This window comes from Danaus plexippus, chromosome 8, assembly GCF_018135715.1.
Source record: "Danaus plexippus chromosome 8, MEX_DaPlex, whole genome shotgun sequence".
Lineage (NCBI taxonomy): Eukaryota > Metazoa > Arthropoda > Insecta > Lepidoptera > Nymphalidae > Danaus > Danaus plexippus.
Window position 1 is genome coordinate 9,579,578 of NC_083542.1, and position 25,627 is coordinate 9,605,204.

At 36.6% G+C, this 25,627-nt stretch overlaps 1 protein-coding gene across 4 annotated transcripts in view; it reads right to left on the reverse strand.

Moving 5' to 3' along the window:
• Positions 1-25,126, reverse strand: part of LOC116776273 (uncharacterized) — a 28,677-nt gene extending 3,551 nt beyond the window's left edge. Inside the window, exons 1-4 of one of the 4 annotated variants that reach the window (XM_032669450.2) lie at positions 24,993-25,126; positions 1,031-1,072; positions 409-548; positions 38-204 (exon numbers count right to left, since the gene is read on the reverse strand). In XM_032669450.2, the coding sequence (XP_032525341.1) occupies positions 38-204; positions 409-548; positions 1,031-1,070 (347 nt within the window). In that variant the 5' untranslated portion in view covers positions 1,071-1,072; positions 24,993-25,126. Of the gene's footprint in view, positions 1-37; positions 205-408; positions 576-1,030; positions 1,073-2,412; positions 6,782-24,992 lie in introns of those variants that run through there. The other 3 variants (XM_032669442.2, XM_032669434.2, XM_032669427.2) reach the window with 3 other exon arrangements.
• Positions 25,127-25,627: the final 501 nt, after the last annotated feature.

Consider the following 25,627-nt stretch of genomic DNA (forward strand, 5'->3'; position numbering starts at 1 on the left):
TTCCCATACAGTCAGTCAGTGTGTCATGATATCTGACCTGAGCACAGCTCCGAGCACCCCCAGTGTGACGAGCAGTCCTCCGGCCCCCATGAGGTAGTACCGATGTTGAGCAGCCTCCGCCCCTGGAGACAGCTGCACCAGACCCACCACCAGGATGACGATCCCCAGCAACAGAGACCCCACTATTCCATGGAGGAAGGCCACCTGATAGAACAAACTTTTATCAGATCGCTGCTCATTCAGCAACACTATTACTACTAAAAGTTTCAATGTTCCTCTTATACTCAATCAAAACCCTAGTATTATGAACATGCATCGACGTTAAAAGATTCCAATATCTTATTTTAAAAGTACGCTATTAATGAGATGTATCTCATTTCCAAACAACACTCAGCCCTCATCACCTACCTTCCCGCAGACGTACAGGTCTCCGCGCAGGTTGTGGTCAGGCGAAGGCGTGCCGTCTTCCAGGCGTCCCATCTGCAGCGGCAGTTGCGAGGGTCGCCGGCTTCTCTTCTCAGCGCGTCTCCTCTCATGACGCACGGCCACTGCTGGCATTGCACCGATCATTTTTGCTGAAATCGTCATGTGTTACGTCTAGTCCCATAGACTCTTAGACTGCTCACTGTTCAGTCTACATTCATGACGACCTTATTAGTTCAGGAGAAAGTTACTCTCACTCATTGTATGACACTCCAAGAACACTAACCCATAACCCAAAACTCATACACAGTTTCAGCATAACGATACTTTAAATAAAAATAAGCAGCATTCATTAAAACTGTCTGTAATATAATATGAATGCTCTTTGTATTCTATACTCTAGTAGAACTTCTAACTGATGACTATCAGGTTAACTGCGGTTAACTGCAGCGGTATGTAAATGAAGTGCTATCACACCGCACCCCCCACCGCCGCGGTCAGGCTCTGTCAGGGAACACAACGACTGTGCGCTCATGAAACTATTGAATTCATTCATATCATAAATAATGATATCATTGAACGAATGAGGTAGTGATTATATACTTACGTCTCTGATTCTCTCTTGGCTGTAGTAACGATTGTAGCATATCTGTAAATAAATGCCTTCGTATTAATATTTATATATTAATTATGTATCGAATATTATTTGTTAAAATCACTTTATTATGATGTTGTTAAATACAAATAGGAAAAAATAAAATGGTAATATAATTGTCATGATCGTATATTTTTCGTGTGTTTGAATTGATATTACTTTTCGGTTTTTAATTGTGAATATTCATTTATTTAATTAAATAATATATCATTTCCTACATTATAATATTTTTAATATACGTATAGAGCCTCTTTATATATATATAGCCGGATACATATTAATTGATGCGAAAGGCCCTATGTCTGTAAGTGGGTCAGTCGTCGGTATTTATGGAAGCTTTTACTCAACGTTTTAACTTTCTCAAGAAGCTTTCCACTTTATTAATACTTAAAACCTTATGCAGTAACTTCTATTATATTATATTAATATTTGTTGGTGGTTTAGTTTATAAATATGTATAATAATGGTTTCCTGTAATTACTATTAATAGTTTTATCCATCACAACATCCAAACCCGGTTAACCAGATAGCTTAAATGCCTAAAATGTGTCAGTAAAAATAAAATGAATTAACAATATCTCAACGGACGTCATTCATTATTCAAATGTACATCTGCACGTAGTTCGTTACATATCGATCGTAGAACATGGCGCAAGTGCTACGTCGTAGCGCCTGAGTGTAGCATACAGACCTTTGTTCGTAGCACTTCGTAGCCTTTCATAGAGAATTCTGGCAGCGTTACAATTTTTAATGTAGTGTATGTCGAATGGGAACAAAAGTTGAATGTCATTTGTTTTTGACGAGTTCACATTGAATGTTGAATGTTGAATGTTTTTGTGTGTGTGCGTGTGTGTGTGTGTGCGTGTGTGTGTACTGATACAAATGCAGGGCAGTATTGAAATTGAATTTCAGTATGTTAATAGCAGATGAAACTAACATTTTCAACACTACATTTCCAACCTGTTATTCCTCCTCCCTGCCACGAGGCTAGACCGGATGGACCGTGTAAAAGAATATGAAAACCTTATGATACCGTTACATAAATACAACAAAATGATGTTTATCTTTTAATTAAAAATTTCATCAATTTAAATATTCTTATTAAAAATATTCACACAATTTTAATCAATAAATGTAATTACTTGTACATCGATATAACTCTTAAGGAGGTGATTTATTTGAAAGTAACAGAAAAGTAAAATATTTAAGCATGAAATATGACCCGTATTATCTCGGTTTAAAAGCTGCTTTATATAAGATTTAAGATTAATGTTTAAGAATAATTTAAAATATATCTTTTAAACGTTGCTTTAAAGGTTTCAAATGAAAGTTGGTTAGAGTAGTTATCAATTTATTAATTAATAAGTGTAATAAATAAAATACGTGTCTAAGGAATGTGTTATTAAAAATTTGTTTGAAGGAAAATGTGTTACTCGTTTGCTTTATATGAATCAAAATGAAACGAGATCTCTAAGAACATAATGGAGTAAACATTTATCTTACATTTTCCATCAACGTATTGCGTTCTTACAAATGTCTGTTGGTCTGTTGTTAATGTTACAACCATGTCACAACAATAGGTGCAGGCGTTCCTCTGTTTCTGTTGCTTGTTGCTATTTTAGTCAGTACGTACATTAAGTTGAACGTTTCATTCAGAGTTCTTCTTGAAGTGGCCTCGCAGGACCCCCGCACCTATTTCTCTAACATGTTTTACTATAATTTCTTCGACATTTTTCATAAAACAATATAAATTGAATCGTTGAAAGTCAGACACTTTCATGAACTCTGTCAATAAACTGAAGGACATTTAATAGTGATGTGACGTCGGCGTCGACTCTTATTATCGATTTATTTCATACGTTTCATTTAATAAAGTCGCCTCAGTGAAATTACAAACTCATGTCAGAAAATCATCAAAACTATATACTATACATTCTAAAGAAAATCCTTTCAAATTAGTACTAGTATATTTAACAGTTGCAGGAGATCGTGCACTCGTTATATTATTAATTTTTTTTTCAGTTCGTTTAAAGCAGTTTTCATATAATACAATAATGGAGCTAACCACGCAGACGCCACGTCACTACCGGCTCGTCTTATACATAGAGTTGCGCGGACACGCATATAGAATCGATTAAAAAGGCGCAAAAGCGTTTATAAAAATTCTTCACGACATCGAAATAGCGTAAAAAATTCACAACTAACACGTTTGAGCTTCACACGACACCAAAACTGTAAAATTATGGAAAACAAAGACAACCTAGTAGAATATTCTGTGTATAAAATCACGTCTTGTGCTCTGATATAAAGGCTCGTCCGCAAGGAACGTGAGGGGAGCTTCGCCCAGCAAGCCTCCAAGCGATTTTTATATCTAGGATGAAGCTAGTGTCGGGGCTCCAATGACAAGATGAGTCCGTCAGCGACCACTGTGACACGTCTTAATGTGCGAATTATTTTATTCTAGTACGTGTGAGAGATGTAGCGAAGCACTGCTTATTATAATATTGCTTGGTTTCAAATCGTGCTATTAAAGTTATCTGTACTTTTGACACTAAGTTCACCTCCCCTTCTCCTCCTCCCCCCTAGCAGCATCGTGATTACACAAGTCGCTCCGAAGCCGCGTCGCAGAAAGTATTTTACGCGTTAGTTAGTCAGTGAGCTGTTCGTCAAAGCCTAACGCTTCAGTTTTCAAAAGTACAAACAACTAAACGTACAATAACGTATAATGTATCGAACGTTATATTAAATATGAATAGTTCTGAACGCGTGATATAATAATTATTTACACGTGATACAGCAAATACGAATTCGAAATCTTAAATACGCTATCAAAAATACCTAAATATAAAAGTATAGGCACGAGAAGTTAGATGTTTAATATGTGCATACTATGACCACGCTACCTCGTGAGTGCTGCTTACATTAGAGGAGAGAAAAATATTTCATTAACTATAAGAGACCCTCCGTCATGTGACGTGACCGGCGAGGCCCGGCCACGAGACTGTCATCACCCCATCATCACCGTCGAGCTGATAACATATTTATATTATATAGGTAGTAGCTAGTTATTTAGACGGATCTTTATATTGAGAGATAAGGATATTTATATTGAAAGTAACACATTTAAATGGACCGTTCTGTAAACCATAACTCCCGCATGTTCGGTTATCACATATATATCAATTTTCGTTTCTTGTTCTACATGGCGTTGCTAACTGACACGTGTCATTTAATTTGAGATATTTTGTAGACGAGACACCAGGTCAGTGTGTCGGTCAGTGAGGACGCAGAGTGCTGTGACCGCCCTCACTTACACTCTTCATATTTACAAGCTAGCAAATACTAAACACGGAGGCGACAATAGTTAAGACTAATGTACAGTTACTGAGATGTTAGATAATATAACTCCAAAACATGTTTGTTACGAACAATATGCACGGATCGTATTCCCTAACATCTCTCAGCTTATCATATAGTATACTTAAATATCGACATTTGTGCATTTAATAGTAATAGCAATATGTAAAAACTTAACAAACGGACATACATACTAGCGAACAGATCAAAAGTACGAGAAGCAGTAACATGTAGCAGAGATCGTTACATCGCGTGATGTAAAGTGATTAATTTTATTAATCACCTCGATCTGTACTCATCATCACCGCCGGATCTCGAGGCGTATGGCACAGCAACAGAGTCAACGAATCGAAAGGTAAAGTAATACGAAAATAAACAAGCCAACACTCGGATCCGTCAGACGACAAAGTCAAATGACATACAACAATAATATGATAAAAGTGGTCACGGAAATACTTAGGCAACTAGGACCTGATACAGACATATGTATAATATCAGTACAGTAAACAGTTGTACATCGAAGTAGTCATATTTAATAAAATCATTAATAATCACAAGATTGAATGAAAGAAATAATTTATATAATATCAGATATAATGTCTTATATATTTTTTACTTAACTATAGTAACGTAAATTTCACAGCCAAAAGCAAAAGTATCCGAACAACTAAAATACACGAGATCAGTTTTATTATGACTTGATAAGTTAGAGAAACCGATCGGCCCCACGCCGTCGCGTCGCGAGACTCGAGAGCGAATTCTACTGTTATATTACTTTTGGCACAGCTGCTTCGATATCGGTACAGAAGAAACAAATAGGACAGAAAGCGTGCGTTCCTAACATCACAATCACCAAAGACAAGTGAACATATTGAGAATAGAGTAATAATCAGTCTCCAGCTGATACATACGATTGATTGATAAAAGGCGAGCCTTTACAACCGCTATCAGTGTTTTGTATCAACGTAAAAGGCTTTTAAAAAAGAACCGGAGAACAGTTTACAACCTGGGTCACGGTTCTGTCGCTATCGAGGTGGAGGGTGCAATCGTAGAAGGCAAAATACAACTTACTTCTAAACACTATCGTGACTTGGTCCGTCTGTAATTGTGAACGAGAAGCGTTTAACAAACATTTAACTTACGAAGCCGTAAGCTCTTCGGTGTTAGTTTCGGTAGCGTCAGTTTATATTTTATTTGGTAGCACGAACGATTTACTGTCCATGTATTAAAGAAAGCCTTCGACGTAAGGCGGTTCTCATCAGTTGACATTTCGCTGATACCGAATATCCTAATTCTCGATGGAGAACGCGCCCAACTTCCAAAGTTGAGCTCAATCCTCTTAATTCGAAAACTACTTCTAAAGATTTTTTATGTCTATCATTTAAAAAAGAGAAAATTTACCATTATTAGAAGTATTGTTGAGTGTATTTTGAAAATTATCGTGATATAACATGTTTACCAATAAAGTCAAAAACGAGTCCATAAAGAAGCAAGATGTACGGAATCAGTGAACTGTCAAACTAAGACGTTCACATCCTGGACATTATCATGTACCGTCCATCAGAGAGCAGTTCGCGAGTATCAGACGGAGATCCGGGGCTGAGGCTGGGCGCCACTGACGGTGTGGAATATGTGTCCTTGTTAAACTTCCCCAGTCGCTTCTCGCTCTCCGAAGCGACCGACATTTCTTCCTCCACGATCTGTTCTAGAGGAGTCTCCCTCATCGCGTCACCGTTGATGGCCAGAGCATTCACGAACCCATGAGCCCTATCCGGCGACGGTTCAGTGTATGTTTCGGTGACCGTCTCTGGCAGAACCTCCGTGGCTCGTACTCGTCGTGTTCCCTTAGTTCTCATCCCGCCGGTCTCTGCGTCTCTTTCTAGCCTGTGCCCTGACCTGGACCTGGTCAACTGTCGTTGGACGTAATCCTCCAGCGCATCCTCCTCTGACTTCGTCAGGTATTTGTGCAGAGCTATAAGGAAGATGCCAATGCCGAGAGCGAACAGTCCCGAGCAGACGAGTTCGTTGAACCAGCTAACAGAGCCGATGCTGCTCCAGGACGTGACGTCATCGGGTAACCAGCCGGAAGCGATGAGGAAAACGCCAAGGACGAGAAAAACGACTCCGAGATGGAGCATGCCCACCGAGGAAACGACCTCATTGTCGGTGGTTCCTGTCTTCCGATGGCGGCGTCGCTCGAGGCTACCGGTCGAGCAGTGGGGAGAGGTGACTCCGGACTCTGAGGACTGTAGCGAGTACCGTCGCTCGCGGGCGCGCTGCTGTTCTGCGCGACGCTTCCGCTCGCGGCGGATGGCGAGCGCGGAGTGGAGACCGACAGCGTGCATCCTGCAAGCACGGGCACGGGTGAGCTGTGAGCGGCGCAGCGGGTGACCCGTGCCCGAGCCGCCCCGACATACAAGACTTGATTTGGATATGGTACTCGATAACATCGGAACAATTAACATTACTACTAATAATACACAGAGTATTGTGACGCAAACTTCGTGAGAGAATCGAGACGGTTGCATTGAATGTTATATAAGGAAATTTCGAAATCAAGTCTTCTATCGTTCGGTTCGTGTTATTCTAAGGCTTATATTATTTATTATTTATTACAAAGGAACTTGGTGTCGTTTTCATTTTATTGGGAATATTCTAAATCTCTAGCGACATGTTCGAATATAAGAGGATGATTTCATAGTAATCGAATTCCATAATAGAATCTCGAGAAGAAAAAGAAAGGTATAAGATACCTAAATATATAGTGAGGTACCATTTTTTTTATATGATCACACCGGAACCTACCAGTAAACTAAGCGTCGTAAACAAATATGGACACTAAACATGAATTAATAAAATATATTTATGGTGGATTTAAATGTATATATTATGTGTGAATTAACGAAAAAAGTCCTCGGTCACTACGTGTAAGACGTTAAAGTGAGCCACAGTCATGACGTCAATCGATTCGACCGGTTTGTGGACGATGTCTGATGAAACAGCTCGGAGGACAGGTTGGAAAAGTTGCTTTTTAATTAGGGCCGAGTACAATACTCCAAAATTTTCACTATGACTGTGATTGGTCACGGAGAGTAGTAAGATCCTAAGACAGGTACTCCTCTGATATAACGAAGTTCAGAGTAAGCGAAAAAAAATTCTTTACAATGGTTGTATTTCCCCACATATCTATCATATATGAATTTGAGCCTGACACATGTCAGAGATGTGAACTGTGATCTCATATCAGTCCACTACCACATGGAGACTAATAAGCAGTACTTACTCTTTTGAAAAAGTTCTATGTCCAACTGACGCACCTTATCTTTCTTATGACGTCAAAGAAATTCCAAAAATCTCGGATGTGGATAACAATACAGCCCACGGCCTGGACCTTCTATGGTAGCGGTCGTGTTACTAATAAAAAGCTACTGAGAATGCTGCTTAGTTTTAACCTGTATAAAACTAGTGGTCCGTGTGTTGCTCTGTCCGCAATCTCTACAGTTCTGCCCCGCTTCAATTTTCAAATAGGTAGAAGACGATAACTTTATGAGCGACCGACGCTACAGATATACCTTAAAAGGTCGACGAAGGGTTTTTATATAACAACGTTGAAGTTTCAATTGACGTCACGATAGCTTTGGACACTGTTTGGAGCGAAAGCCTTATTGGTGAACTTTCTAGCTATGTCAACCCCCTGGTTTAATTTCCCGGTAAAAGGGTTATTGATGACCATGATTGGTATGTGTTAGGATCGCTTAGTGTGCGCAGGATATTTTATGGATTAAAATTTCTGGATGTAATTTTTGCTATCCGACAACAAGACGCTCATAAGCCCTCCATCGTTATGTTGTAGATGATGAGATACACTTCCACCTTCTTTGTATACACAACAAAGGATCGCAACAGTTCCGCCTCCGCTGTGTTTCAACTTACATTGTGGATATTTTCGAGCAAGAGCGAGTTCTCGTTACTGACGTGGTGCGTTCATCTTCTAAGACTTTCCACCAACAATCAGATGAAACCATATCTAATTGAATGAAGTGAAAGTCCATCGGATGAAAATATTTTAAAAACCTCCGATTTTAATTTGAAAATTTATTTCGTGACTAATTTCATTACCAATATTAAATTAGTCTTATTAAAACAACACACACACATTAAATATATAAAGGGGACTTTCTAGCGACAGTATCTAAAAATATTTTTAGAAAAGCGAAGTTGTATGTAGCAAAAATTGATATTCAAAGTGTAAGTGATCTCAATTGCCCCAAGAGCTGTTGACTGATGTCTGATGATGACACTCGGATAACGTGTTTCAACGGTTACATTGGACTCGTTGAAAAAAGATGGTTCAAATTATAAAAACAGTGCGCTTGTTTTACAATAAATAAATAATTTAATTTAATTAATTCTAGTAATGTTTAGCTCCCCAGTACTAGCAAGTAATCTGTTAGCTTTATGGCATGTTACTTATATGTCGTTGACATTTGTGTTATCTTTGTCCGCATCTAATTTCTAGTTCGCGAATAAAGAACTGCCGTCAAGAAAGTAATACAATTATTTTTATGGCTATAGAGAAGTTTGGCAGCTGCTCTGAGCTCCGATAGAGTATTTTATTTCACTGCACCGCAACATGTAATTTTTTTTTCATGTTTATGAATGTTATATTTTCTTGAATGGTGTAGGAATTGTTACGTGCCTCACGTTCTGTGTTATGATCCCGTATCGTTAAATCTAAATTTCATATTTCATGAAGTTCATCGATAATATAGTATTGACTGAAACAAAAGTCTATAAATTCATTTTGTTTGTCGACGGAGAAATAAATTAATATGACAATTTCGTTACCATGAAATAACTGTCGACGCGAGCTGATGAACAGCTTACAATCATTTATTGAAATGATACATTGAGTGTCAAAAAAGATGGAAACCGAGTCATGCAACACACTACAGGTGTTGTGGAAGCAACAGGTTGCTGGAACCTGCTCGGCCTCCAGACATCTCGGCTTCGTTGGAGAAAAGTTTCCTTTTACTTGTATTTTCTAAAGATGCCCTTGGGAACTATATTTCCCAATTGTGATAAAAATTGGGTCATATAAATAAACCGAATTATTCAAAGAATAATAATGTACGTGCCATCATGAGATGCTGTTGTTAGCATGACTTAATGTTAAGAGCATAGAAGCGGGAGATTAAAGATCTATTGATCTTTGAACTGTGGATGATCGAGATGGTTTCAAAAGAAGATCTAATAAACAAACGAATGTTCCGATGTATCTCCAGAATAGTAAATTGAATATTTATGATCGCCCCACATGACCCACATGACCCACTGCCACACCAGCCAGTCAACAGTCACGCTGATGAGTTTCTTTTACGACCGGGGAATATTCGTCAGAGCCGTATGTTTGTCTTGCATCTGGGTCACGGAACTCCTTAAACCATATTGAAGCACTTGTTGTTATATAAACCTCATTAAACGAGATCCATAAAAAATATGTTCGTATGTATGTATATGTACGAGGCATATTTGATTTGAGACTAAATCCTAAGGTACGATAAATTTATATAATTATGATTGATGAAGTTTTAGAAATTGTAAAAACATTGAAATTTTGACGTGACTTTTAATTGAAAACAAAAGACGGGCGACCGACGGAAGCAGTACTCTGCAGTTGTTTTTGTGCTCTGTGTTAACAACTTAAAGGGTTTGCCAGGGATAATACAAAAAATATGTTTCACTCTATATACCTCACTTATTACAATTTAAGACTTTGTTGTGCACAACCAGTGTATATATTTAATTTAAGAGCTCCCTGACAATGTAAATATTGCTAGCTGAAACACACATAATAATAGATAAAATAAAGAAAATCGTATTCTAAAACAAGAGCAGATCGTAAATTTAAATAGTGCTTAGTTTATATTCTTTATTTATATGACATCTTTAACCGAGAATCACTTGTATGATTTAAATGTATTTGATTATTATCTTAAATATTTTTCTTTACGTACTTTGATGTAAATCTAGAACAGAAGCTATTGATATGTCGAAATAAAGTGGAAATGCACATCAACAAACAAATAAATATAAACGATGACACTATAGAGTTTTCGTTCATATGAGATATGTTCGGAGAGAAATAATGAGTTTTAATACATCTAACGTTCAATGTTCGATGTCAACGACGTTTCAAACACACCGGCCTGTTGTCACAATTACTATGAAAGTTAAGAAAAATGCTTTTACAACGAGGGTAATAAGTTGGATCTCTTTGCTGGTAAGTACTATTGATGTCTGGGAAACGAGTTTCTCTCGATTTTTGTTTTGTTAGTCGTGGTGGGGAATATCATATGATTAGGGATATTCACAACTCTATTTCTTGGTTAGTAACTTTATCTTTGCGATGTGATAAAACTGTTTTAGGCAGTTAGTTTTTCTTCCAGCAGTGTTTTCGCCGATCTAGCTTAATCGGTGAGCAACCACCGAAACGGCTTGAACGAACAACTTCATATATATTGTTGGAGATCGTTTACAAATGTATATTATGTATACAAGAACGGCTCATTAAAGATAATAGATTGTTATTAAAGCAACTAAAAATGTACTCTACCACAAGGAGATAAGACAGAATGTTAATTTAAACTGTATGGATATAATAATATGTAGGTGTGTGGCGGCAGTTCATCGCGTTAACGTGTCTGCAAGTTGTTATCAAGGAAGCGATGGGAGTCAGCTTCTTCATTGTGCTTATAATTGATGTTGCCTCGGTCTGTACGTACAGATATTTTAACATTTTTAACTGATATGAACTGAACGCTTCCTGTAAACTTAACATGACAGTTTTATTGCTAATGAGATACGTAATGACTTCCATTATAACAATGCGTCTTCGGCAACTCGCTTCTAACAGCGTCGCTATGTTACTGTGATGTACAGACATACAGTGTATAATAAACCAATATGTACGTGTGTGTTAGTGGATGACGTCACAGCTGGCCACGCCGACCCCCGCGACCCCGTCCTATTTAACATATCTCCAAAAGCTTGAATTCAATACAACTCAGATAAGATTGTCCATCTGATATCTGTGACAGTGGAATACATTCCGTTCTCGGGCTTCAGGCTCGGGCGTGCTGTCGTTTGTTCTGTTGTTAGCTGTTGAAGCCGCGAACCCCGAGCTACATCTCATTTAGTAAATCCTATTACGACAAGTTTTAAATCCATCCGTGTGTGAGCACTGAACAGTCACTCGACCGTTTTTGTTTCATGAAAGGAATTCACATAAATTTTCCTAATATTCGGTGATAATAATTTATTTCCTGAAATTCCTTCATCGAATGATTCACGAAGAAAAATAAACATGTCTTCATTTGTCATCATTACTCAAACGCGGAGTAACGTTGGCTGATATTAATTATGTTCATATCAGAAGTCGCGGCCGTTTTAAATGTATGTCGTAATGAATGCAAACATTTCGTGCATTTTATTTCTTGCATTTAATCCCCCAACTGTTGGATTGTTGAAGTAAAAATGTTTACTTTTAAAAGTCATTCATAACAAACAGTTGTTTATGAGTACGTTTATTTTTATATTTTCTTTGAAAACTTAATTTTTATTTACTATTATTGTTCAACAGTATTGATGTACCCATTATCTAAACGAGTGCCTTGTTCTTATCAACACTGGGAGTAAAGTCAAGTGCAATTGTCAAGGCTCTATCTGAGGCAGTACAGGCCTTCACTCTCGACGCCCTCGGGCACTTTAGATAAAGTCCGCTGCAAGTGACTCCACAACACTCATACAAAGTTTTGACACGGCCTATCAGTTCGGAAACAGCTGTTCACTATTTCATTCCTCAAAACACGACTGTAAGCGACTACATCTGATGTTAATGATTTAATTATGAAAATTCCACGTGATGTAATAATTACTACGACAATGATCACCTTAGATCGTGACGAATAAGACACAAAGTAATACAACGCAACTAACGCACCTTAATATAACATAGACGACACAATCAAGGGGACATTACTGCGGAGACTCAGGACGGAAGGACTATCGAGTCATGAAGAGGCTTTGATAAGGAACACTACAAAAGGAAGTGTACAGCGCCTCAACACTTGACCGCCGTGATGAATACTGCTTTATATGTTGTCGTTACATCAGTTTAAACCAGGTGCTTCATTTAGTCAGCTCTTAGTATGAGTATGTATATCGTATACATAACCCTACAGCGTTGTGAGTGTGACATCAATTTCAGAGTATTATCCTATAAAACATGTCGTTACATACTAAGCGAACCTTCTCTACTTAATTCTGTAAGACTTCTTCTTGTTTACGTAATAATTATCTACTTCAGTATAATACACGAGGCATTCTGTGCACTGAATATATTATTTACGGAAAGAATCAAAAATATTCAAATATAAGAGTGTACTGACATTAGACGAAGAGAATCTTGAATCGCTTTTATCGTTTTTTACTTCTGTGAAATAAATTTTTCATAGAAAGAATAAAATCAAAATTTTTGTAAGAAATAGTTTTCTATACAGAACGGCCATCCGTCTCGGCTCGCTAGTGATGTATCGTTATATCTGTAAGAAGACGCAAAAACGGAAGATAACAAAAAAGACGAAAATTATTAGAACGCAATTCTGAATGTAAGTTGGAAACAATGCCAAAGACTATTCAAAGTAATAGTTTGGAAGGCCTACTTGGCTCGTTGTCAGTGTTATACTTACATATATACACTGTGACATTTTGTTGTACTTTACGACTGTTTTATTATTGAAGGCGACGGCCTTACAGAAACATTACAATTCTATAGGAAGCTACAAAATTTTCGTGACGCAGAAAAAAATTAAATAAAAGTCAAGTTTGAATGAAATTAACTTTTTCGGATACAGCCTGTTTTTTCATATTTTATATCTACGTAATCCCTCACGTTTCGGCTCCTACACGGCGATGATGTGCTGTCATTATTATTAATTCAAAATATATTCTTACTGAAAGTTATGACAAAAAAATTACTAAAGAATAAGTCAGCTTATTGTTTAGTAAAAACTGACTTGTGAAAATGTATTCAAACTATTTTGGATGTCCATAACTTATTTTAATTTCAATTTAAAAGAAAATAACATATGAAATACTAAAAAAAAACATAAATTAATAATAAATCTGTTTGCTCTGTGACTTGTATACTACTGAGATAATATATTTTAATACAACTGAAAGAAAAGTCGCAGCTGCTTCTTACACGAACATGTGAATTGAAATGTTCAAGAGCGCTTCACACAATAAACTGTATTGGTGTCTCCAGATTCCAGAGGGAAGGAGTCACACGTACTGAGATGCTTGAACTATTCAAAGTAATTGATAAGATGAAGTTAAAAATAACATCTGTTTAATTGCTCGCCGTCTGACACAAGCGACAAACCATAGTGTGAGTGGACGCCTGACCGATATTGAACTGACCAAGTGTTATATTATATAAGGAAAAAAATAGATGTGGATGATTTATATAACAAACGTTAAAAATTATTGCAGTGGTGTCTACGACTTACAAAGGTTTTTAAAGTTTAAGGCGGATTGAATTTAACCCGGATCGGCGATTCAAACTTCGGAGTCAGTAAATAAATTACTATCTTATTGCGAACAGAATTACGTATTTTTTTATTCAATACTAATTATAGCTGAATATTTTTTTTTTTATAACGCGAGTGATCGAGCAACAGGATATTGTCACTAAAGGAATGCAAGTCTCTCAGAGCTTAGGTCAGGAAATTTGTAATATGTTTAGAGCAGATATATGAAATAAATAATGGATATAACCTTATTATAAGAATTAATGTTTACCGTATATGATGGAACGTCGTGTATTGTTTGATTGTAATGAGCCAGTATTATTATATAGCGAGCGGTCTCCACGTCGTAAACCTTGACGGTGACTGTGTAATCACTTAATATTTGATACAGTTTTAAGTGTTCTACAGAGACACGACTGAAAATAAGATTTCCACTTCATATTACATCAGCTGTCGTCGGCTGGAGCGACCTCGGGCGGGGTTTACGTGACAGTTGACACCAGCTGTAGGAGAAGTCAATTAACACGACTTTTGGGTATCACGGACTCGAGATAGAGAAGACAATAGGGTTACAGAAATATACAGGAATCTGTAATGTATACAACAACAAAACACGTTACAATATCAAATATATTATAGGTTGGAACGAAGTTATCGATTACAATTTGAATAAATGTCAGTGTGGTACTTGACAGAAATCACTCCATTATCTAATGTATATAAAGAAATACAAAAATGTCTAACTATTTCTAACAAATGATCAAGTCGATGCCAACATTGTGGTTACACTCATGGTCTGGTTGGGAAGGTCGAGTCTGGATTTCAGGTTATCATAGATGAAGATAAAGAAATGATACAACGTCTGTAGCTGAGATCTCATTACTGCTGGATAGATTTCATGAAATACTTATTCCTTACGTAATCTCTATCTGGTATCTCAAGTACCGTACACGTAAACACTAAACAGGCTTCAATCTCCCGATTCTTGTTATAGATCATTTTAATTCCTTTTCATCATAATTACACCGCTTTCTGTAAATCTTTAATAGCGCCGTGGTACAATGCCTATACATGTACTTGTAGATGAGGTAATATAAATATCTCTTGTGTTTTCTATTAAGGTGAGTTTTATTTTTAACCCAAATATATTTTCCTAGTATATTACGGTGTATTTTGGATCTTTTCGGCGTGTAGACCGAGCACATAAACACGTGTACACATTAATACACAGGCGCATACACAACATACACAACGTACACACCGCTTACAATACGCTCGCTTCAATAATTGAGTAAACAATGTGCTTTTAGTTTTTATGAATCATTGCTACAGGAATGGAAATCTTAAACAATTACGACATTCCTCCCTTCCTGCCTCGATGGGCCTTCAAGTTTGTTTTTGTTTATAAAGATTTTCGATATTAATAAATTATGTAAACGCTGGACTGAGTTTTCTTTTTACGAGCCCTTTCAATTCTTTACTCAATTTGTAGAAGCGACTTAAAAATAACTAGTCCACCCTCCTGGATAAACCGCCATGTTGGATTAAGGATGACGTCACAAAAACGAGGCATTGTCGTTCAAACTGAGTTTGTATACAAAATTTCAGCTCAAACGATTGAAAACGAACAAACCGCACCAAGAATTCACATGAACAAATTGTACGCACGCAGAGGTTGCTGGTCACTTGTATACTCGTAATGATATGCGTATTTTCATTTTCACTGCAACTCATTCGTATTGTATAAAGTATGGTTTTGGAAACACCAGATGTCACAAATCTCGTCCTCAGGGCGCTCGTTGAGAGCGACATAATACTCTGAGCAGTCGGCTTCGGACCGATTATTTGTATATGAAATATCCCCATACAATACATTAGTGTGTACAGTTTGGAGCTCTTTATTATAAACAAACAATATTTAATGTAAAAATCATTTAACTTGTGATATATTTTTATTTTAGGCTGGAATTATTGATGTCAGACATTCAGCACGTTTCGTTTTATTGAAGGCAACACTTCGACTCCTTTACACGTTACAGTCGTTAAAAGTGTTGTAAAAAATTAACAACTCTTTAAATGTGGACATTAGGCACGGGAGGAATAATGTTCTTGAGAACTGTTCATGAATAATAAAACTATATTGTATACAATCGAGTGTATCGTTTCATTCGACATTAATGTGGTTTTGAAAATAGGAAAAATATATGTTTTTTATAAATATTAAGTACAATAAAGGTGAATGATTGTATACAGCGAGCACCTGGTCATGGACATGCATCCGTTGAGTGGAAACTCATAAGGAATGCAACGCCTGAAATAGAAGCTCTGTGCGATCGGGATATGAAGCGTTGCGGGCGGCTTCCGCCAACGAACACTGCACTCCTTATATTTATGTATTTATAGTATAAAATAAAATATTTATATTTCTATGAATGCTGCGGAAATGTCTTATAGAGCTGGTATATTTCCAGTAAGTGTTTTTGTTCACAGTCCCTTTGCACCGATCGATGCTCGTCGGGGAGCGTGGAGTCGCGGCAGTCCCAGGGGCTCTATATCATAAACCTTATATTCCGTTACACGCGCCGCTGTAACGACTAGCGATGAAACACTCCTCCTGTTTGTACCGCGTTATATTCAATACAAGAGTAATCATAATTCAACATTTTTCTGTGTTTAAATCTGTTTTCAGTGTAATTCTATAAATTTTTTAGCTCTCCGTATAATAATCCGTAGTAAATATCCACATACACTTTTATATCCCCCGCTTTATAAGTCTGTTCTATCGACGCGTTATTTATGCTCGCCTCGCTCGTGTGTATTGCTTTTTCTTACAAAATGCAGTTTTTAAATCCTTCCCGTTCATGTATTGGTTATATTTAAAAGGCGTTATACAAGTTGTTTCATTTTCATGAACACCGACTCTGCCGCCGGTTGATTTATTGCCGTGTGTTTTGTCTACAAGTTTTTATATTCAGTAATTATAACTACAACTTAAAAATTTGTCAACTATCAAATACAAGAGACAATGTTACTAATTCCTTACATATTTTGACTTCGTCCATTTTATATGATTTTAATATATTAGAATGTGTCACTGGATTTCTGTTATATATATGTATTTTACATACGAGTATATAATATAAGTAGCCTGCCTCAGCGGGCACCATCAGATTAGACCTCTGGCAGAAAATGTTTATAATCTTAATGATCAACTCTGTGTGATAAATGACAACAGGGTTGTCGACAACGATTTCCAAGTCTCTGATATCGGTGTATATATGTAAGTTACAACCCTGTCCATTCATACTTTAGAACAAATTTTTTTGTAACTCCCAAAATAATAACACATTATTGAGTCATATTCCTCGTATAGGTACGTTCTCCGTATAGTTTATAGTAACATATATAAACACGTCCGTTATCAGCGGCGAGTCCAACAATACGCTAAGTGTTCTTTAATACGACGCCGATGAAAGATGCACGTCTCGAAATAGTTTAACAAAACATTAACAAGCAACGTGAAATAGTTCACGCCCTTGTTAGAGAGTTGTAAATCAAACTTACGAGTCGTTCTGTGCATACGTACATACATAAACACGGTGTGCAGACGCTGTCCTTGTTTCAGCTCAATAGCGTCGAGTAGTCGATGTTATAGCTGTGATATTGAAACTCCTACCAAAGTACAAGAAAATGCTTTTCAAATATAATGATGGAAGTAGTATATTTTACTTCCCCGCAATGCGGTCGGTCTCCTTGGATATTCCCATGATAGCGACCGCGTTGGTTGTGACAGGGTAGGGGACAGGGTAGGGGACAGGGGCAGGCGGCAGGGGGCAGGGGAGGGGAGGACTTTATTTCGTTTAACATTTACTGTAGGAAAAAAACACTGATGAAACAATGTATGATCAACTGAGTTATTATTTTAAAGAGAATTCCAGCTTTTAAATATTGGCAGGATAACAAGGAAGATTCATGTGTCGTTCTCATACGCTAAAACTCGTGAAGGTAGGTTATAATAACATATACGGCCGCTGTTCATAAGCTGTGCTCTAATAGAAGTATCTGAAGAGTGACAGCGAGGACGTCCGATGGGAACACATTACACGCTCGTACACACAGAACAGTCACCGCGCAAGTTGATTGTTGTTTAAATTTAGTAATAAATATCTGCTAATGAAAACCGTTCCTGAACTTTTATTACGAGCGTCGGTCGTCATATGATTGACTCGGACTTGGTGTATTTGCTATAAATAAACTATTTTTACGATATTTCGCTAGGTTTGAGCTTTGATTGATAGTTTTATTATATTACTGTGTTTATTTCGAGCGTTGTTTACACGTCGACCTAATGGTTATAACTTCAATATCCGCTTCGAACTGATATTGTATAATGTAACATTATAATCCACGTTGTCTTAAGTTATGTGTTACAATATATAATAGTTGTAAGTAAGAATATATCTCTGTTCTATTTTAATATTATTTTATAATGAAAATTAAATTAAAAATAATGTTTGTATGAAAAGTGGCCGGAAATATTTACTACGAAAAATGTTATGTTTTTCATTTAAGTGTTTGTAAATTTTCGTTCAACGTTATAGCTAAGAAATCTGACATAACAACAGAACGTTTTGAAATCTGAACAACGGCTTCATTAATATACCGCCTTAGATAAAACCAAATAAAAAGATGAGAATATGAGATGCCGTGATGTGGTCCAAAGTTCTGTTTAAACGAAATGTCTACCAAAAGACGCTACCTGGAAACCTTGCTGACTTTATTCCTCCAGATTCAAAAGCTACATAAGGAGTGAAACAAAAATTATACAAGGTATAAAATTAAATATTATTATTAACCAAAAAAAAATCTCTATTCAAGTCTATCACAGAGGTTAAGTTGAAGTTGGATATAGATGGTTATGTTATTAGAGAGTTTGAGATACGCTGCGTCCATGGGTTCGGAATACGTGGACCGGCAAAAGACGAAGCAATTTATTTTAAGGGTAAATCTAGAGCGATTAACAGAATAATAACTTTGTTATACTCTTTACCACCGGATGAAAAATATTGATACTTAAATAAATAATATTTATATTATAGTAAAATATTATCATTATAAGTTTCCCATCGAACCTCGTACGTCTAAGAAACATAAAACAAAATTATCCATAGAACGTAGCGTTAGCTAACAGTCCGAAGAAAATGGGTCACTGCACTCCGATTTTACACTTGGTTTAACATTAAACATTCCGACGACACGAACATGCAGCCCGCCTGCAGCTTAGTGATTAACGAAAATATTAATATAATGTGCACAGAAACCAGGAAAACACAAACACACCAGGTAGATACTAGGCGGAGAATGCGCGGATGACCTTTTTGTATCAACCCGGGCCGTGGCTGCTGTAACGTTGAACTGCCATCATTGAACAATAAAAACTATAAAAGAATTAAACAAACATCGAGCTCGGTTTAACAGTTATCTCTTTGGAATGTTATTTTATTAAAACGATAAACGAGGATTAGTTCAGCTTAAGGCGGTTTAACGACGTGATTTGGTCGCACGTGCTCAGAACAGGCGCTAGCTAATTGGATCGCTAACGGGTTAAAGTATTGAGGGATTCCAGGACACATGATTGTTGGAACTATTGCCTAAAAGGCACAGTAGCGGGAGGAGGCTCGACCATGTTACGTTATGACGTTGGTCCCTAGAGACAGAAACATCGGTGAAACAAGAGCTCTTGATCCGGAGAACACTGAGCGGTGCTATCTTGGTTTAAATTCAGAACCATTATTTGAAATCTGCTTTTGTTAATGCCCGAGCACTTAAGAGTTAAGAGCAGTAGTGACAGCCGACGCTCGTCCGCTGTTGTGATACAATAGTTACGTCTATTTTCCTATATGATTCATGGCACCGCCGAGGTAATGTCCAACAAACTTCCAGCCGACACAATGTATATATTTAAGAACGTCTATATTTAACGTTTCCTTCGTTTTAACGTAATTATTTGTTTGCTTGTTTATATCTGAACGAGTTCCACAATCCTGCAGAACTTTAAACAGATTCTGTGTATTTATAGTTATCGTATATACAGTTCTAGTAGGAAGTCTCAATACGATAAAAATTAACGTCACTTTTATGTATTTTTTATCGATTTATGTGTAATCGTTGTTTATTTTGTGCGTGCTGTTCGTTTGTCCTGTTGTTTATTGATTTGCTCCGTCGGTTTCGTCAATAATCTGGTGCAAATATCGATCGCGGGTGAAGGCAAATGCATTAAATTTGCCGAACTCTGAGTCAACAAACATTCCTGCTCGGACTTCGCTTGCTCGTAACAATACATACATATATTTTAACAGACGCTTAATGCCTTGCTTCTTCTATATGATAAAATCATATTTATTTTTTTGGTAAACGATGTTATTGTTGTTAATCAGCATAATATTACATGTACGTGCGTGTGCGTGTGTGTGTGTGTGTGTAACGCATAAGCAACACCCGCCCCGTGCGCACACGCATCAGTATACTGAAATAGTTGTGAACAAACGAGTAGGCGGACATCTTGCACGCTTCGATCTGTCAACGGGAATTGTTAGATCGATGGATTATTGATTGTATTCAAAATACACTCATTAATACAGTCTATAAATAAAAAGTTCATAAATCAAAAAAATAATAAAAATTTGTGGTCATGACAGATGTTCCTTAAAAAATATGGTTATTTATTTTGCCTAATGAGTCACCCGATAGTTTTAGATTACATTAGATTAGATTTTCCTTAAGACATGAGAAGCTGTTACACGTTAATTTCGGAAAATGTTCTCTTTTGTTAATAAGGATGATGTTCCCGCAATTAGCTGAGAAACTGATTGCTAAGAAATTTGATTTTGCTTCTTATCGGAAAACAAACGAAAACAAAGTTATGTTCAGAAAGTCTTATATCTGATTACAAAGTGGTCTGTGAAGACTGATGGCGTAAAACAGGAAATGAATTTAACATTCGCGGTATTAAAAAAAAGGCAGTGAGCGATTACTTTAAATAGTTAAGTACAAAGAAATGCATCATCACCAACGATAACAAATATATTGAAAGCAAAGTAAATGTTCAATAAATATATTAAAAGCAAAGTTCTATGGGAAGTAGTTAACAGTTGTTTATAGAACTGTATTGAAACCAAGACTCGATACAGCGATCGGAAACAGTCTCAATAAAGAGAGATTTATCGTGTCTCTATTCACATCAAACGTAAATATTGGAAACTTTGTATCTAACAAGAGAGCCGTGACGTCACACTCTAATGGACATTTAATTATATAGGATCATAATATTCGATATACCATCGAACGAGCATCTCACGCTTCAGACTAGACCGTTACACTTTAAACAGTGCATGCTCTCCTGGTAACGAGACCATATTTAATTAAGAGATATTCCAATAACGAAGTCAAATAATAAATAGCTTTGTTCTAAACTCTTAATATTCCGTAACGTCCAATTTATTTCGGTTTCCATTTGATTATTAAACTTAATTACACCTTCATTAAGTAATTCCTTTACCTTACAAATACGAAAGTCGATTACACGTACTATATACAACTACAGATGTTTCATTCGATGTTATACAAAAGTCTAATTTCAGGATTAACTTAGAAACGTAATCTTTGATGTTCAATGAAATAATTTTCAAGCCGTGTGAATATAATAGCAGCTTTGTTGCCGCGGGAACCGAACCGATGCTGCCTTTGTCAGTGATCTCCGCTCGCGTCCTCAGCGAGGATTACGATATGAGATGAGTTCCGTCGAGAATTCTACGTTACTTTCATGCAATCCCCCCAAGGCGACTTTATGTCGAATGCTACGTATGATATCTATAAAATTACTTTTTAATTTGATATTTTACGAAAGCCGGATCAAAATCCTTTGTTCACTGCTAGAGAGTTCGGTCACTCGAGCCATTTATCTTAAAGTAATTTTAGTAATTATAAAAGTTAGTGCATGACACCCTCAAACAAGATGGCGAGCCTTTTCATTATTTTGTTTTAACGAAACATTTGTAAAACACAATTAAATAAATATATTTAAAATGTGAAATTCGCATTTTTATTTACACAACTTGTTATGATCATTTATTTTCTGGGGATTTCTTTGAATTGTTATATTGAAATAGAATTCAAGTCGTTTCCTTAGTTTTCTTTATAAATAACATAACAACTGGGGCGCATATACTTTATTCACAGTAAAAGTAATAAAACTACTATAAGGTACAAAATCTTCTAATGTTGTTGTGAATAACTTCCACCACCAGTAGTTCACCTCTGACATGATATAAATGTCACGTAACTGTTTCATAGTCACGAGGGTCGCGGGCTCAATAACAACACTTAACAGAAAGAGCAAAACACTTGTAACAAAATAAGCAATAGACTTTTTATACGCATAACCTATTTTATTATTTCCGATAGTAAAATAAACGAGTGCTGCTAAGAAGCGATAATTCAGTGGGAGCTTTTAATACGGTCCAGATTCCTAGCGATCTGTCTGTTTATATGATAAAAACAATGATAAGGAAGCCGGCGTCACTGCGACTGTTCCGTGTGAGTGATGCTGTGACCGCGTGACTCACGGTACGCTAAAGCCGGTGTATTGAATACATTAATGCTAATACTCGAAAGCTATGTATCAGAGTTTCGAGAGCCGTCTAATTGGCTCCGGCGCGTTCTGTTTGTCTTCGCTATTTACGAAGCCATCGCTTAATACCGATTCCGCTCGTCAGGAACGCGTTTGTATTTATATTCTGTGATTTAATATCATACGAGACGCTCTCGCGGAACAGTTTTTAATAACTGATCAACTTATATAGCTAAATTTGACACATTTTTGTTACAGCTGTGTTTTTAAATACATATTTTATTGCCGTGATGTTGTATGTTTGTTAAATTTTCACGACATCAAGATACGTTTATGATAAATGTGATTTGTATGAGCTGTAGTTGAAGTAGTGCTTCATGCAGTGTACATGTTCTCTTACTAAATTGCGAGAAAAAAAATATGTTCCCTATCAACTAGTTAATGTTTGAAAAGGTTTTATATATTGTTGTATATTGTGTAATGTTTTAATACTACATGCGAGGACTCAGCAATACGACACTAGTATTTATAGTAATTGATCCCAAAAAAATCATAATATATCCTTTAAGTGGAACAATAAAACATGTTAACGAAATATTTCGATGACAGATTTGTTATATATTTAAATAATTCAGTTTCTTCATTCCGTTTCAAAGGGCACAGGTTCGAGTCCTGCTCGAGTCGATGTATTTTTCATTAAACTAAATTCTTATTTGAATCACACAAAGTAAAACAACATATATTCTTAGATGAATTAAGGGTCATTCGCTGAATAAATTAAATTAATTCTTTATGCGGTTTAACCTCCAAGTATCTGTTAATGAATCTTCTACGTAGTTAACGTCCGCACTCGTCTTTTTCGTTCCGGGGAAACTCTTTGGGTAATTTTTATGCAAATTGTAGATTATGAGTACAATTAAATTGTCCCGGAGAATTTTTCAACCGGGAAAGAAAGTCATTATAAGACACTGTGATTTTATTATGTCTGTATTATAAACGTCTTTGAATTAATTAAATTTTCATATTAAAGCTAAGATAAAATCCTTTTATATACAATGTTAAAAATTATTCTTACTATTATTTGTATAGTCAGTAATAATTATTTATTTTCAATGAAGGCTTTAACCAGTTTTTTTTGGTTTTTCTATATGTTTATGATGTAACATTGCGTCATTAAACAAGTTCATAGAGCGATATGGATCGAGCACTTTATAAGCAGACTATACAAGAAATTAGGTCGCTTTAAAAATATTATAAACATAGCATTTATTTAACTGACAGCTAGAGTGGACTGAAAGGATGCACATAGTGTAACACGTAGAGGATCGCCTACGAAAACTCGCCCCAGCCGTGTAGACGACCTATAAATCTACGGCGTAGTCGGTTGCGTGTCTACGACGTAGCTCGTAAAGCCTGCTACAACAAGATCTTTTTGTTCAAATTAAACTGAGGCATGAGATAATTTGCATAAATTTGCTTTAAAAAATTTGACTCTAAGAGGTCAGAGTGAGTAATAGAAGACCGGCGCGACGTACTTTACAATAATTGTTTTATTTATAATTATATTTCATTATATATTTTCAAAGAGGTATTTTCAATTATAAATTGTTAAGCAATAATAAAAAAACTATTTTTTTTTTTAACTTTTTTTAAAGTATAAGTACAGAATAGCCTTTATAGATTTTTGTATTAATACATAAAATCATCTCATTAAATATACATATGTATGTTCGTGTATTGTTAAATAATATTACTTAGAAAAATGTCGCCTAGAAAAGTTCTTAATCGGCACAAATTCCTTCGACCTAATGACTTGTATTATAGTAATGTACAAAAGAATTCAACAATAAGACTATTTACGAGAGCTCTTACTTGCGGTTCGCGTGCCAACAGAATTTAAAATTTAATTTACACGTCTCAATTAAACGAAAGCAGTTTATTAGTTCACTCAAAGAAAAACAAAGAAAAATACTTCCAAGAGATGATGCGAACATTGACAAACAAGAATAGTACACGAATGAAACTATCCTAGGAATGACGCACGAGAGAATGATTGAAACAAAACAAAAGATAAAGAAATATATTAATCGATCCCAAATGTGGGTAGACGGACAGGAGTCGGGACCATAGACAATAAACAAAAAATGAATGGATGGCAACGCGAGACTTTGTTCATTACTATCCGCAAAAAAAAATAAGACAGTGAGGAACGTTCACAAGGGACTAAAAGACTTTGGTAAACAGCTAATGTAAACTAAATATCCCTCGAACAAAAGACACGTCTACAACAAACAGCAACACGGAAACATTCTAGTTCTATATAACATATGATCACCTGGCTATTCGTGTTCAATGCGGCCAGCGTGCTGGCTGCATTTCGGGACGACTGACACGGGCGAACACTTGGGTACACTGCTGAACACTGGAGAGAACACGTGCGGACAGCGGCGGCTCTCGACCGGGACTGACTCTGCCTCGCCCTGGTCGATACCCTGCTCCCTCCCCACCCCGGGACCTGGCGCCCCTCTCCCCCTCACCCCCGGCCGGACCCTGCCGCCCTCCTTGTCCAACAGGTTAGCATGCGTGCGCCGCCTGTAAACACGGACCTCCGTTGCACAACACTCACCGCCCTGCATCACGATCGACCTATTAATCAAAATGATCACTACCTTAATACACATTCAGTACTGACACACTCTGGACACAGACCTTTCACTTTAACCGCTTCTAGCTTGGCATGTATTGGAAAATAGTGAAATGTAACAAACTGGAGACATACAAAAGTTTAAGATCGACAGTTCGACACAAAGAGCTTGAGAGAAGATGCAACGGAGATTTTACTTTAAAATAGGATGATTTTCACAAAAATAAACTGAACGTAACATAAACACCATTAGACGATACACATTACTACACAATTATTTTAATGTACTTCGAGTTTCTTACTTCGAATTTTCGTCGACTTTCTGC